This window comes from Oratosquilla oratoria, chromosome 12 (genome assembly GCF_046742065.1).
Source record: "Oratosquilla oratoria isolate Oo_2021 chromosome 12, ASM4674206v1, whole genome shotgun sequence".
Classification (NCBI taxonomy): Eukaryota; Metazoa; Arthropoda; class Malacostraca; order Stomatopoda; family Squillidae; genus Oratosquilla; species Oratosquilla oratoria.
Genome location: NC_134788.1, coordinates 38,093,253 through 38,109,739, shown reverse-complemented (window position 1 = coordinate 38,109,739; position 16,487 = coordinate 38,093,253). Strand labels below are relative to the sequence as shown.

At 40.7% G+C, this 16,487-nt stretch overlaps 1 protein-coding gene across 5 annotated transcripts in view; it reads right to left on the bottom strand.

The window, feature by feature from the left end:
- Nucleotides 1-16,487, bottom strand: part of LOC143031440 (uncharacterized) — a 39,888-nt gene that overhangs the window by 12,260 nt on the left and 11,141 nt on the right. For 2 of the 5 annotated variants that reach the window (XM_076195251.1, XM_076195252.1), the window contains exons 2-3: nucleotides 7,039-7,106; nucleotides 4,655-4,721 (exon numbers count right to left, since the gene is read on the bottom strand). Coding sequence is in view for 1 of the 5 variants with exons in the window: in XM_076195250.1 (XP_076051365.1) it covers nucleotides 7,039-7,106 (68 nt within the window). In the remaining 4 variants the exon portion in view is untranslated. The remainder of the gene's footprint in view (nucleotides 1-4,654; nucleotides 4,722-7,038; nucleotides 7,107-16,487) is intronic. The other 3 variants (XM_076195254.1, XM_076195250.1, XM_076195253.1) reach the window with 2 other exon arrangements.

Genomic DNA, 16,487 nt, shown 5'->3' with positions numbered 1-16,487 from the left:
TCTGCAGTGGGGTTCCAAACAATCAGGTGGTGTCCGAGGAAAGTTATTGGATTAGATGGAAGATTTCTTGAGCAAAAGAAAAATGAGGGTACATACATACATATACCAAGGCTTTCTCCCCCTTACAAGGGAGGTAGCCAAAAAGGGAAAAGCATAAAATAATTTTCACCCATTCCATCCCTGAATACACTCCACACCCCTCCACCCTCCCTCCCATCTGAGCACCTCCTGGATGATGGGTCATCCCTGCACCTTGTCCACTGCCCTGGGTCAGAAGCAGTGTCGCAAGACACAGCACATCCACAGCAAGGCCGCTTCGCCAAATCGACGTCCCCCCCGCTCTCCGTCCCCCCATTGCATAAAAGGAGAGGACGGGGAGAAATCCCTTTGGGCTGCGTCAAATTTTGCTCACACGCACTACCTCACCCCCCATCCCCCCGCCCACTCCACCTCATGCAATCACAACATCATCCATATACAACCATTCTCCATTCACCCGTCTTCTGTCCTCTCCCGTCCTTCCTCAACAGACATTCCCCTCCTCCTCAAAGCCCCCTTCACCCCATCTATCCTCCTCACCCCAGGATGTCCCCTCATGTTCACTCCCTCCACATCTGCCTTCCACACCTCTTTTACTAGTCTCTCTTCACTCATTCTTTCCATGTGTCCAAACCATCCCAATATTCCCTCATCAACCCTATCTCCCAGCTCCTTTTCCACCCCTGTTCTCCTCACCTCCTCATTTCTCACTCTATCTAGCCTAGTAACCCCCATCATACTTCTCAGACACCTCATCTCAAACACATTCAAACTCTTTCTCTCTTCTTCTCTTATGTTCCATGTTTCTGCCCCATACAGTGCTGTTGGCACAATCACTCCTTCATACAGTCTCCTCTTAGCATCCATTCCCAAATGTCTATTCCTCATTACACTTTTTAATCCACCAAGGCATTTACTCGCTTTTCTCAATCTACATTCTACCTCCACCTTCACTCCACCTTTTCCTGCCACATTTGCACCCAAGTATCTAAAACTATCCACTTCCTCCAGTCGCTCTCCCTTAATGCTCACTTCCAGTCTACTGCCATTTTCACCCCTTGTACATCAAGGGGTGAAAATGGCAGTAGACTGGAAGTGAGGGTGGTACTTAACCCATTAAACTCCGATGACAAGATGTCTTGTCATTTGGTCAAATAAAACAAAAAATCATATAACACCAAAACGTTTGATCAAACACCAGAAAAATATGACGTCAGTCCTCGCTTCGCTTGCGAGCGAAGCGAGGACTGACGTCATATTTTTCTGGTGTTTGATCAAACGTTTTGGTGTTATATGATTTTTTGTTTTATTTGACCAAATGACAAGACATCTTGTCATCGGAGTTTAATGGGTTAAAAACAAAAATTCGACCTGGGAAGAAATGATAATTGGAGTCCAACAAGGTTCTGTATTGGCTCCAATAATATTTGCCATATGACATGGATGAAGGTGTGGAATGTTATATGAACTTCTTTGCAGATGATGCAAAACTACTACAGAATGTACAGAAAACTGTGAATCACTACAGAAAAACCTGGATAAAATCTGGGAACGGAGTCAAAAGTGGGAAGTGAACTTCAACATCAAGAAGTGTAGTATAATAAAATTTGGAAAAAGTAAAAATAGAATATCAGGGCAATACAAAATTGGTACAAAGGAAGTTGAAAAAGCTGGCTCAGAAAGGGACCTAGGAGTAATCATCAGCAAAGACATGCTACCAGATAAGCATATCAACAAAATAGTCGGAGAAACCTTCAATTTTTTAAGATCAATGAAAGTGGCCTTTGACTACTTGGATGAGGAAATGGTACATACATACATATACCAAAGGCTTTTTCACCCTACATGGGGGGTAACCAAAAAGAAAAAGTCATAGAAACCACTCCCACCCATTCCATTTCCTATATATTCCACTCCCCTCCACCCTCCCTCTTATCAGAAAAGAAAAGGTTTGAGGAAATGGTAAAGAAAATATCAGTTACATTGATAAAACCAAGATTTGAGTATGCTATGACACTATGGACACCCAGTACTATAAAGAATATAAAGAAATTAGAAAGAATTAAAAGAGCAACAACATAGTTGGCACCATCTCTCTCTAAATTGACATATGAACAAAGATTGTCCAAACTGGAACTATCAACCCTGGAACAAAGAAGAGAAAAGGGAGATCTACTGACAGAGAAGATTTATTAAAGTGGGATAAGAGAAAAACAAGAGGACATGAAAATAAACTAAAAAATGATAGTTTTAGAAGAGATCTGAAAAAGAATAGTTTCCAACACAGAGTGGTGGATATTTGGAACAAATGGATGAGGCAACAGTGTGTGCAAAAACTATACAAGAATTTAAGAATGAACTTGGTGCTGAAAGATACAAAAATGGGTCACTATGAGCATAGCTCCCCATATAATACAACTAGGTAAATATATAAAGCATCGAGAGTGATAATAGGATACACCAAAACCACTCCAATAGGACACCTGCACACATAAACTAAAATCCTCCTCATAACATATAATAGAAATATGTACACAGTTCTACATTAGAGCCCTCAACTCCACTTACCCATCTCATTTTATCACACAAGCAGTGCCACCAGTTGAAGGAAAAAAGCGGCTTACTATTCAAACATATACAATAACCTACCACCAGTACCACACAATACATCTACATGAAACCACATTCACATCATACTAAATAGGCTCCTCAAGACTTACCACCAAATCCTCTTCAGACATCAGCATCACAAAAATTCCTCTCAAGAGAAGAACCACAATAGCTCATAAGTGTTCAGTATACTACTGAGCTCTAGACAGTATCATCACAGAATAAGCCTGGCCTCAGAATCAAACTGCCCTAGATGTAACCACCACATGGAAAACACTGAACACTAACACCTCCTAGACAACGACACAGTATATCTTCCCCCGAGTGACCTATGGGCCTGCCTGTTGGCCACTGCTGGTTGTTACCTGGGAGTCATGGATCTCCTGCAGGAGAGACCATCTAGGATAACGGATTGACCAATCTATCTAGGGTTGTATTTCTTCCTTTAGCCCCAAATAATATATTTTCCACTGGCTTTCAGCATGGTCTTTGTGAATTCTTCTGATGCCTTGTCTATGGATGAATACTGGGTCTTCCAATTTTTTTTTCCTATTTCTTGTGTGTGTAATCTCACCATATTGCTTTCTTATAGTTTGTGTATTTCTATATGTAGGCTTTATAATTTCTGCAAGTAATATGAAGGGACCATGGATGTGATTAGAACGAAGGGGAGCTCACATTGTTATGTCTGGGGATGTTACTTGTTGGTTGTGTTCTACAAGCTGTCTAGTGGGTGTTTGCTGGAGTTCAGTAAATCTAGACTTGGAAGTTGTTCTCACATTTTTCCTCTCTAATTTATTGTTTGTATGTGCAGCCATACTGGATGGTGTGGACACATTACCTCACAGTATGTAGGTTGTTAATACATTTAAGGATTGGAGGTGGGGAGAGTAGCCTTGGGGGCTGATGTGGAAGATGGTGTGTAGATGTTTGTGATGCTATATGTTTTCTTTATTTGTGTTTGGATTGTAATCAATTCTGGTGTGGTGTCTCTAGAAAAGTATGCTGTTATGTATCACTGTTCTAAGTCCACCTATCAGATGGGTTTTTTCTACCCTGACTGTGGTGCAGATGGTGAATATGTGTAGTGTGGTTTCCTTTATGGAATAAACTGATGATTATTATAAGTATGTGTAGCAGGATAGCAATCTCCCTTCACTTGACATCCTGTGAGCCATGCTCGAAACCTGCACGAAAGAAGAGCCATTTCTCTCACACAGGGGGAAAATTTTCAGATAAGTAGACAGAGTGGCGATGGGTTCCCTGCTTGGAGTCCTTTTTGCCAATATATATAGCTAAAGTAGAAGAAAGGACCTTTCAAAACCACCATCATCCAGACATATATGCTAGATATATTGATGATACTTTTATCACCACTTCTACTGACGACGAGGTTCCCAACTCCTAGCAGCATTTGAAAGCAATTCCTGCTTAACTTTCACCTGTGAGCGCAGCACAGATGGACACCTCCCTTACCTCAACGTTGACATCTTCAAATACGACCAAGGCTTTAAGACTAAGGTCTATACCAATACCATTAATGTGGGGTGCTGCCTTAATGCAAGAGGAGAGTCCCCTGCTGCATACAAGAGGACCATCATGGCCTCTTATGTGAGCAGAGCTTTAACTCACTACAGTACCTAGATGGAGATGCACAGAGAGCTTGATAGCATCTGCCAGCTTCTAAAAGATAACAGCTATGTAGATCACTTGATAGAGGACGTTATCAAGAAAAAGATGGACCAACATGCAACACCCACCCGACAACTTAACCCACCAAAGGAGAAAATTATTATATATCCCCAGAAATCATTTCCACAATAAATACAAGGGAGAGTTCAATACTTTCTGGAGCATAATTAAGACAGGAGTCACCCCATCTGATCTAAATGCCATGATTGACATTAATATCTGCAAGCGTACGTTAACAAAATCAATTATATTGCGGAATATTATGGCACCCTCTACCCCTTGGGAGGCCACCACCAATGTATTATAAACTTACTTGCCAGGAGAGCTGCTGTGATGGCTCCAACAGCTACATTGGTAGGACCTCTGCGCTGTGGCACCATCTACAATATCACAGAAGTCAAGGTTCTATTTTCCAACATTATACAAAAGAACACAACATGAAAACTACAAAAACTGAAATCACATACCAAGACAACTTCAGAACACCAAATTGCCAAAGCCATTTCCATCGCCTGTCAACATCCTTCCATCAATGTTCAACAAAGTGTAGGTTTCATTTTGCCATCTATACGGCCATATGAGAAACATAGCCCACAACACAACCAAAACACTATTATCCCAGCCAATCAATGTTCAGGAGCGGTCGTTAGGTCTGCCACCAGAGTGCTTTGAGATCCAAACCAGCTACTGGGTTCACCTACCAGCTAATCAGCTTTGAGCTTTACTAGCGCCCGGGTGGGGCATTCCTTGCGAGATTAAAAAAAAAAAAAAAAAAAAAAAAAAAAAAAAAAAAAAATAAAAAAAAAAGGTCGATCTGAACAACTATTCAGGAGATATGACCAGATATTTTGAAGTCATATGAGAGGTCAACATTTGGTTACCAATAACTACATACATACACCAAAGGATTTTCCCCCTAACAAGGGAGGTAGCCCCCCCCCCCAAAAAAAAGGCATAAAGACCATTCCCACCCATTCCATCCCTAATACTCCCCTCCCCTCCCCTCCACCCTGTACCCTCCCTCTTATCTTGGCACCTCCTGGATGATGGGTCTTCCCTGCATCTTGTCCACTGCCCTGGGTCAGAAGCAGCGTTGCAAGACAGAGCACATCCACAGCAAGACCGCTTCATAAAATTGGCGACCCCACCTCTGTCTCTCCATGCAAAAAATGAGAAGACAGGGAGAAATCCCTTCAGGCTGCGTCAAATTTTTCTCACACATACTACCTCACCCCCCATTCTACTTCATGCATCACAACATCGTCCATATACAACCATTCTCCATTCACCCGTCTTCTGTCCTTCCTCCACAGAGATTCCCCTCTTCCCTAAAGCCCATTTTACCCCATCCATCCATCTCATCCTAGGTCGCCCCCTCATGTTCACTCCCTCCACTTCTGCCTTCCACACCTCTTTTACTAGTTTTTCTTCACTCATTCTTTCCATGTGTCCAAACCATCCCAATACACTTTCATCCACCCTATCTCCCAGCTCCCTTTCCACCCCTGTTCTCCTCCTCACCTCCTCATTTCTCACTCTATCCAGCCTAATAACCCCCATCATACTTCTCAGACACCTCATCTCAAGCACATTCAAACTCCTTCTCTCTTCCTCTCTTATGTTCCATATTTCTTCCCCATACAGTGCTGTTGGCATAATCACTCCTTCATAGTCTCCTCTTAGCATCCATTCCCAAATGTTTATTTCTCATTACACTTTTTAATCCATCAAGGCATTTACTTGCTTTTCTCAATCTACATTCTACCTCCACCACCACTCCTCTTTTTCCTGCCACATTCACACTCAAGTACCTAAAGCTATCCACTTCCTCCAGTCTCTCTCCCTTAATGCTCACTTCCAGTCTGCTGCCACTTTCATCCATTGTACATCTCATCACCTTACTTTTATCCACATTTATCTTCAACTTCCTTCTTTCACACACTCTCCCAAACTCTGTCACCAACTTCCTTCTTTCACACACTCTCCCAAACTCTGTCACCAACTTCCTAAAAAAAAAAAAAAAAAAAAAAAAAAAAAAAAAAAAAAAAAAAAAAAAAAAAAAAAAACATACACACACACACACATATATATATATATATATATTTTTTTTTAATCTCGTCCAAATTTGTTCAGATATTAAATATTTAGTGTATAAAAACAGGTGCAAGTATGTTATTCATCCCTCCACACATGTGCATCTATCTTATTCAAAGAGGCATTCAACAGAGTATAAAAATAAACAAGTAACTGACCATTTTAGTCACTGTCAGATGCTGCAAGCCTGCAACATGTGTAGATACTGTATATGGACCAGTATGGCTACTGGCTGGCTACCTTATAAAATTTACCTTTTATCTTAGCATGCTCTTCATAGATTAAACACTCCAATTTCCCATAGTGACCCTGGACGTTGCCTAAACACAGATCCGCCACTTGGATAGTGGAAAAGGGGTTAACATAGTAATGGGGGGAAACTGTTGTACTCCCCGCCACCCATCAAGGCTCAGAGCTTACTTTCTACCTGACTTTTTGCTCGCTATCCCTTAACTTTAACCTACAATCATACATAACATAATTGGATCACAAGCCCTCTGCTGAATAAATGAAAATAATTGATTTAATAATAGGGTTATAACATAACTTATAAGTATACGAGTTAGTTTTGGTTAGTTTGTCACTGCACTCAACACCACTCACAGTTTGAAGCTGGTTGTTAGTCTACCATCGACCACTGCGTGAACGGATTCCTGCGTTCTCTCTCTCCTCTGCAAAATATATTCATTGTATTACTTGTCAAAGAAGAGTGATAGATGTCATTAGTAAGTCAAGAAAAATGTGTCATCTGCTACACCATTTTGAGTATTTCACTGTTTGTCACATTTTTTAAGGTAGTTACTATTTGGCAAAGAAAAAAGAAAGAAAACAAAAAACATGTAAATGAACAGACACGAAAATGTAATAAAAAAGAATACCGGGCGAGTTGCTATTCTTGTCCGAAACATTTTTAAAACTGTGCCAAAACTAAGTGGGGCAACTGTTCACTGTTAAATAAAACAAATCAAAACATGAAACCACAGAAAATGGAAGTGCCCTAACACCATAGAAAACCTTGAGTGAGAGGTATACTGATTTATTTGATATTTTAACATAGAAAAATTATTGTAATATGGTTCTTTTCCTTACTGCATTGTTTTAAAACAAAATATATAAAAAAAGAAAATATTCATGTTTTTTTGTCAAGGTTAAAATAAAAAAGTAAAAAAAAAAAAAATATATATATATATATATATATATATTATATATATACTTTTTTTTGAGTTGCATCTAAGTCATATAACACATCCCTGATGAAGTCCCACCTTTACCTCGAACCACTCACTCTCTCCATTTCTGATCCTGACACACGCTCTACTACCCTCGTAAAAACTCTTTACTGCTCTTAACAGCTTTCCTCCTATCCCGTATACCTGGAAAACCTCCCACAGTGCCTTCCTGTCTACCCTGTCATAAGCCTTTTCCAGATACATGAAAGCCCAAAACACATCCTTACCTTTTCCTATAGCTTTCTCACATATTTGTCTTACCACAAAAATCTGATCTACGCAACCTATACCTTTCCTAAATCCACACTGTTCCTCACCAATTACTCCCTCTGTTCCTCTCCTAATACTCTCAATCAAAATCCTCCCATAAGCCTTCCCAACTACACTTAACAAGCTGATCCCTCTGAAACTACTGCACTCACACTTGTCCCCCTTTCCCTTGTAAAGCGGAACTATACAGGCACTCCTCTAGTCCTCCAGCACTCTACCTTGTCTCAAACAAACATTAAACAACCTCACCAGCCAGTCCAACATAACTGTACCTCCTTTTTTCCGACATTCTGCATGGCATCCATCCAGACCAGGTGCCTTACCTGCTCTCATCATCTTAACAACTGCCTTCACTTCATCCTTCCTTATTTCTCCTCCATTTTCCTCACTCATCATGGTCATTTTCTTAGAGCTTCCCAATGCAACTACCTTTCCCTCCCTATCCTCCTTCACATTTAGCAACTCCCTAAAATACTCTGCCCATCTTCACCCTTACTGCCTTCTCTTCCATTCTCATCTCTCCATCTGCATCTTTTACCTTTTCTTCTCTACTTGATTTGCCTCCTCTTCCTCTTTTAATTTCTTTCCAAAACATCTTTTTATTACTTTCAAAATATTCTGTCATACTCTTACCCCTTTTCACATCTGCTCTCCTCTTTGCCTCCTTTATCTCATGCTTTACTTCTCTTTTCTTTGTACCTCTCATATGACTCCCTCGTCCTATTTTGTAACCAATCTGTGAAAGCTCACTTCTTCTCTTCTACAACTTTCTTTGTTTCCTCATCCCACCATTCACTACCCTTCCTTCTATTTCCTCTTGTCCTTCTTGTTCCACACACCATCTTTGCAAACTTTGTGACTCCCTCCTTGAACCATCCCCATTCCTCCTCCACACCTAGCTCTACTCTATCCTTTACTCCCTCCCACCCCTCTCTCAGCTTCTTCTTGTACTCCTTCTCCTTCTCATTTAAGCAGTTCACTCTAACTTCCTACCTTGTATCCTTTTCCTCTTTCTCCATCTATCCTCCACTCTCAGCTTACCTTCCACCAAAAAATTATCCGATATCCCCCACTCTCTCCCCTTAGAACATGTACATCCTTAACTCTTCCTATTATACTCCTATCTACCACTACATAGTCCATTAATGCTCTATCCACCACCCTCTCCCATGTGTACTTTTACTTGACTTTCTTCCGAAACACTGTATTTGCTATCACCAACTCTCTTTCTAGACACATCTCCACCATCAACTCTCCACTACCATTCTTTCCTGGAACTCCACATTTCCCAACCACTCCATCAATTGGACCATTTCCTACCCTAGCATTAACCTCTTCCCTCCAGGGCACATCGCACGTCTGGCAGCATTAGCTGCCCGACGTATGATGTTTCGAAATAATAATCGCATTATAAAAAATAAAGTCAGTGCTAAATTGTCCGTTCTCTTTCACCCGTGTATTTTGATAACCATAGAAAACTGATGAAGCCAGTTTAGAGAGAATGAAAATTACGTAGGTACAACTACAATAAATATAATCAAGATGGCGACTTCGGCATCAGCGAGTACCTACTTGCTCCTCATGCCGCCTACGTAGGCGGCACCGTATGGAAGTGGTTAAGGTCTCCTAATACTACTACATTGATGTTCCTCCCTAATCCCTCTATGCACTCATTTAAATCTATCCAAAAAGCCTCCCTTTCTTCTACACTCTTCTCACTACACGGCCCATATCCACTTACAAAAACTGGAATATGCAGCAACACTATGGACACCCAGTACATACATACATACATATACCAAGGCTTTTTCCCCCTTCCAAGGGAGGTAGCCAAAAAGGGAAAGGCATAAAAACACTCCCACCCATTTCATCCCTAAATACACTCCACACCCCTCCCACCCTTCCTCTCATCTGAGCACCTCCTGGATGACGGGTCATCCCTGCACCCTGCCCACCGCCCTGGGTCAGAAGCAGTGTCGCAGGACACAGCACATCCACAGCAAGGCCGCTTCATTTAATCGGCGATCCCCCCTCTCCGTCCCCCCTTGCATATAAGGAGAGGACGGGGAGAAATCCCTTCGGGCTGTGTCAAAACTCACTCACACACACTACCCCACCCCCCACCCCCCCGCCCATTTCTCCTCATGCAGTCACAACATCATCCATATACAACCATTCTCCACTCACCTCTGTCTTCCGTCCTCTCCCTTCCTTCCTCAACAGACATTCCCCTCTTCCTCAAAGCCCCCTTCACCCCATCCATCCACCTCATCCTAGGACGTCCCCTCATGTTCACTTCCTCCACATCTGCCTTCCATACCTCTTTTACTAGTCTTTCTTCACTCATTCTTTCCATGTGTCCAAACCATCCTAATATTCTTTCATCAACCCTCTCTCCCAAATCCTTTTTCACCCCTGTTCTCCTCCTCACCTCCTCATTTCTCACTCTATCTAGCCTAGTAACCCCCACCATACTTCTCAGACACCTCATCTCAAACACATTCAAACTCCTTCTCTCTTCTTCTCTTATGTTCCACGTTTCTGCCCCATACAGTGCTGTTGGCACAATCACTCCTTCATACAGTCTCCTCTTCGCATCCATTCCCAAATGTCTATTTCTCATTACACTCTTTAAACCACCAAGGCATTTACTCGCTTCTCTCAATCTACATTCTACCTCCACCTTCACTCCACCTTTTCCTGCTACACTTGCACCCAAGTATCTAAAACTATCCACTTCCTCCAGTCGCTCTCCCTTAATGTTCACTTCCAGTCTACTGCCACTTTCACCCCTTGTACATCTCATCACCTTACTTTTACCCACATTTATCTTTAGCTTTCTTCTATCACATACTCTCCCAAACTCTGCCACCAGCTTCCTCAATCCCTCCTCTGACACTGCCACAAGCGCAGTGTCGTCTGCAAACAACAGCTGGCTCACCACCCACTTTTCTCCATTTTCTTTAACCATCTCCAATCCCTGACTCACTACCCTAGCATTCACCTCTCGCACCACCCCATCCATGCTGTCCCCCAACCCCTTGTTGCTGTCCTGTACCATTTCTCTGAGTATTCTCTTTCTGATTGGGGGAATTCCCTGTGGTGGGGGAAAAGAATACTGCCACCAAGTTTTCCCACTTGGATCGTAAGAGGCGAGAAGAAAGGGACGGGGAGAGGGACTAGGCATCCTTCTCCCTGTAGCCCCAAGGGGCAAATTCCTAAATCAAAAAGAAAAGGCATAAGGGGTGCTGGCGGGCCTCGGGCCAGCACCCTAAGGTTTGGGTCTTTTAATGTGCGTGGATGTGGTACAGATGAGAGTAAAAGGGAAGAGATAGGTAGTATGTTTGTGAGAAGAAAGTTGGATGTGTTGGCTTTGAGTGAAACTAAGTTGAAAGGGAAGGGTGAGTGTATGTTTGGGAGTGTAAGTGGGAGGTTATCAGGAGTGAAGAGAGGGCGAGGGAGGGAAGGGGTGGCTATTCTAGTAAGTGAGGAGATAGGTAAAGGGATAGTGGAGTGGAAGGAGGTTTCCTCAAGGATAATGTGGATGAAGGTGAAACTGGGAAAGGAGATGTGGGTCTTTGTAAGTGCATATGGGCCGGGCAGTGAGAAGAGCATGGAAGAAAGGGAGGCCTTTTGGATAGATTTAAATGAGTGCATTGAGGGTTTAGGAAGAAATGTCAATGTAATAGTACTAGGAGACCTTAATGCTAGAGTGGGAAATGGTCCAATCGATGGAGTGGTTGGGAAGTGTGGAGTTCCAGGAAAGAATCGTAGTGGAGAGTTGATGGTGGAAATGTGTCTAGAAAGAGAGTTGATGATAGCAAATACAGTGTTTCGGAAGAAAGTCAAGCATAAGTACACATGGGAGAGGGTGGTGGAGGGAAGGGTGGTAGATAGAGCGCTAATGGATTATGTAGTGGTAAATAGGATTATGATAGGAAGAGTTAAGGATGTACATGTGCTAAGGGGAGAGGGTGGGGGAATATCAGATCATTTTTTGGTGGAAGGTAAGTTGAGAGTGGAGGATAGATGGAGAAGGAGGAAAGGGACAAAAGGTAGGGAGGTTCTTAGAGTGAACTCCTTGAATGAAAAGGAAAAGGAGAAGGAGTACGAAAAGAAGCTGAAGGAGGAGTGGGAGGGAGTAAAGGATAGAGCAGAGATGGGTGTGGAGGAGGAATGGGGATGGTTCAAGGAGGGAGTCTTAAAGTGTGCAAGGATGGTGTGTAGAACAAGAAGGACAGGGGGAAATAGAAGAAAGGGTAGTGAATGGTGGGATGAGGAAACAAAGAAGGTTGTAGAAGAGAAGAAGCGAGCATTCACAGATTGGTTACAAAAGAGGACAGGGGAGTCATATGAGACGTACAAAGAAAAGAAAAGAGAAGTAAAGCAAAAGGTAAAGGAGGCAAAGAGGAGAGCAGATGTGAAATGGGGTAGGAGTATGACAGAAAATTTTGAAAGTAATAAAAAGATGTTTTGGAAAGAAATTAAGAGAGGAAGAGGAGGCGAATCAAGTAGGGAAGAAAAGGTAAAAGGTACAGATGGAGAGTTGACACCCAGTACTAAAAAGAATATAAGGTAACTAGAAAGAATACAGAGAGCAACAACAAAGTTGGCACCAGCTCTTTCCAAATTAACATACGAACAAAGATTATCGAAACTAGAACTACCGACAATAGAGCAAAGAAGAGAAAGAGGTGATCTACTGACTATATATAGAATTATGAAAGGAATGGAAATCCTTGACAGAAAAGATTTACTAAAAAATGACAATGGAAAAACAAGAGGTCATGAAAAGAAACTCAAAAAGGACAACTATAGAAGAGATAGAAAAAAGAATAGTTTCCCACACAGAATGATATATGGGATAACTTGGATGAAAAAACAGTGTGTGCAAATACTATTCACGGTTTTAAGAATAAACTTGATGCTGAAAGATACAAAGACGGGTCACCGCGAACATAGCTCCCTTCCCGTATAATACAACTAGGTAAATACATCTTCTTTCCTTGTTTCACCCTCATCCACATTAACCTTGCAGAAACCTCCTTCCACTCCACTACACATTTAACAATCTCTTCACTTGCTAGTATAGCCACCCCTTCTCTCCCTTGCCCACTCTTCACTCCTGAAAACCTCCCAACTACACTCCCAAACTCACACTCGCTCCTCCCTCTCAATTTAGTTTCACTCAAAGCTAACACATCCATCTTTCTTCTCATAAACATACTATTTCTTCCCTTTTACTCTCATCTGTACCACATCCACACACATTAAAAGACCCAAACCTTAGGGTACTGGTTGGAAAACTCCTAGACCCTCTTATGCCTTTACTTTTTTTAGGAATGTCCCATGTGGGGCTACAGGGAGAAGGATGCTTTGTCCCAATCCCCGTCCCGTTTTTATTGCCTCTTACAATCCAAGTGGGAATACTTGGTGGCAGCATTCTTTTCCTCCACCATAATAAAAGTCAGTTCTATAAGTGCATATACATTTAGAATCAGAAAAACACAAGGAATCCAAATATCAGAGCTTTAGAACCCTGTTGAAAAATAAAAAAATCCCACTATAGCAAATATTTTAGGTGAAGATTTGACCCCTGGGGTATCAAAATTGGAAAAAGAAAAAACATATATATATATATATATATATACAGTCAAACCTCGGTTTTCGAACATAATCCGTTCGAGAAGGCTGTTCGAAAAGCGATTTGTTCGAAAACCGAAACAATTTTTCCCATTATAATCAATGTAAATAATTTTAATCCGTTCCAAGTCTAAAAAACAACTTTTTCTATTTTTCTTTTTTTTTACACCATAAACTGCACTGTATACTGTTTACCATAAATAAGTGTATCCCACTTCTTTTCTTAAACTTTTCTAACCACCCTCTGCTTGCTTTAAAATCAAACCCTTCCAGAATAATGCTAGGATCTTTTTTTTTATCAAATCTTCATACAATTGTCTTGCTTTGGCACAAATTGCATCTTCACTAAGAGTATCACCTGCTAACTGTTTCTCATTTAAGAAAATCAGCAAAAGTTTCTCCACTTCCTCCAATACCTGTGGCCTTTGTTTGCTAAAAACACTTGATCCTTTAGCCACATCACTTGCTTTAACCTGGTCTTTATTTTTTAGGATGGTGCTTATCGTCGATTTCGCCATCCCAAACTCCTTAGCCAACGCAGACACACGAACGCCAGATTCATATTTCGCTATTAATTCTTTTTTAAATTCAATAGTTTTGCGCACTACTTTCCTCTTTTCTTCACCACTTGAACTTGCTTTCTTTGGACCCATGATTAGGGGCTAATACACGATGCAAAGATGAAAAAAGTCAGATTTACGTAAATAAGAACGAACACGTCTGCTCGGAATGAACTTTGATCGCAAATGCGCTACGGAGGAAGCGTCCTTGGCGTTCGAGTTCTCTCGGCTCGCGAGTGAGCCGCGTTCGGGTACGCTCGGCTTCTTTCGGTTTGTTCGAGAGCCGAAATTTGGTCGAGTTCTGAGACGTAAAATTCTCGAACTTTTTGGTCGAAAACCGATTTGGTCGAGAACAGAAGCGTTCGATAACCGAGGTTTGACTGTATATATAAGAGAAAAATGAAGGCATAAGCTTTGGCTATTAGAATCAGTAAAAAAAGTTTATTTATTCTAGTATTTTTCATATAATTAACACATAAGCGAGTGCCATATTTATACATTGTCAGTCAACTGTATCTATTTTTCACACTTAAGCTCATAATCTAATTACCTTTATTTTAATACAAAAATAAAAGCACATCTCTAGGCTATTACAAATGGTCATATAAAGGTTGTTTATTTTAGTAATTTTCATGTAATTAACTTATAAGTGAACACCATGTATTAAAATATTTACAAACTGTTTGTCAATTCATAAGAGTGCCGAATGATTTGGCAATTTTTGCAACATTTTACTACTTGTACAGAATCAGCACAAACACTTGTAGTTTAGATCTACAAGTTAGTACAAGTTCAGCCAGAAGTGTGTGGTTAGTTGTTATGGTTTTCTAATGAGCCTCATAGAATATCAAGAATTAAGATATAGTCCATAACTGTATTGTAAAATGCGTCATCAAATTGTATATTCTTTTATTTACAGATTTATAGAAATTACTCATAGTGATATCTACATCTTGGCTATTAGGCCTTTTCACCAAAATACAGTGGTTTGGCACTTGAAATACTGCCAAGACCCTATGAAAAACCATAAGGAGTGCATAACAATCAATCTTAGAAAAGTGACCAATGTGTTTATTGAAAAGTGTGATGGAAGATTGAAAAAAAAAAAAAAAAAAAAAAAAAAAAACCCACTGTTGTGTGTGAACTGTTGGACACTAACAATAACCCCACAATACTTAGAACTATTGAAAATAATATGACTGAGCAACACTTGTTTGAATCATCTTCAAGCAGTGATTTGAGTGGTATATCTTTAAATCAAGATCTGTACAGTGAATACTCAGTTAAAGAAAATCCTTCAACTTCAGTTGAACCGGTTCTAGTACTTCTGGACCAAACACCAGTCAAAAAATTTGTAATAAGATATTTAGGTTTATTTGATCTATATGGTATATAATTTTTCTTTATATAAGCAAAATTTCAAATCACTTCACTTTCTTAATTATGAGAATGAGACTACAAGAGACCATAAGTCCTACACTAGACAGTTCCATGTCCATTACCACCCATCATCCCTATCCATTAAGTTGCCTAACCATTCCTTAAAACAACCGAGTTAGTTTCAGCACTCACTACATGGTTACTAAGTCTATTCCATTCATTGACCCCCCTACTAGTAAACCAATTCTTGCCTATTTCCTTCTTAAATCTAAATTTGTCTAGTTTAAATCCATTGCTGTGAGTCCTGCCCTGTTGTCTTACTATGATGACCTTGTTAAATTCTTTGATCCAGTTATACACCTCTATTAGATCACCTCACACTCTGTGTCTTTCCAGAGAAAGTTAAGGTGCCTAAGCTTCTCTTCGTAAGGTAAATTTCTGAGCCCATGTAACATTTTGATCATTCTTCTCTGTACTGATTCTAGTGAATTGATGTCCATTCTATAAGATGGAAACCAAAACTGTACTGCATGGTCAAGGATGGCTAGAGTTTTATTTCCTCTGCACTTCTATTCGTAACTGTCCTAGCAATGAAACCTAATGCTCTGTTAGCTTTATTCCTGGTGCTAATGTACTGTTTCCTGGATTTAAGGTCAGGACTCACTAGAACTCCCAAGTCTCTCTTACACTTAGTTTTCTCTAAAATTGTGTTATCTAAGCTATATCTATTTTTGAGGCTGTGTAGCCCTACATTTAACATGCTGGACTTTGAGATATTAACCACTTCCGTATGGTGACGTCTACGTAGGCGTCATGAGGACCAAGTGGGTAGGCGATGATGCCAACGTCGGCATCTTGATTATATTTATTGTAGTCATACCTACGTAACCTCCATTCTCTCTAAACTGGCTTCATCATATTTTCTATGGTTATCAAAATTCACGTGTGAAAGAGAACGAACGATTGAGCA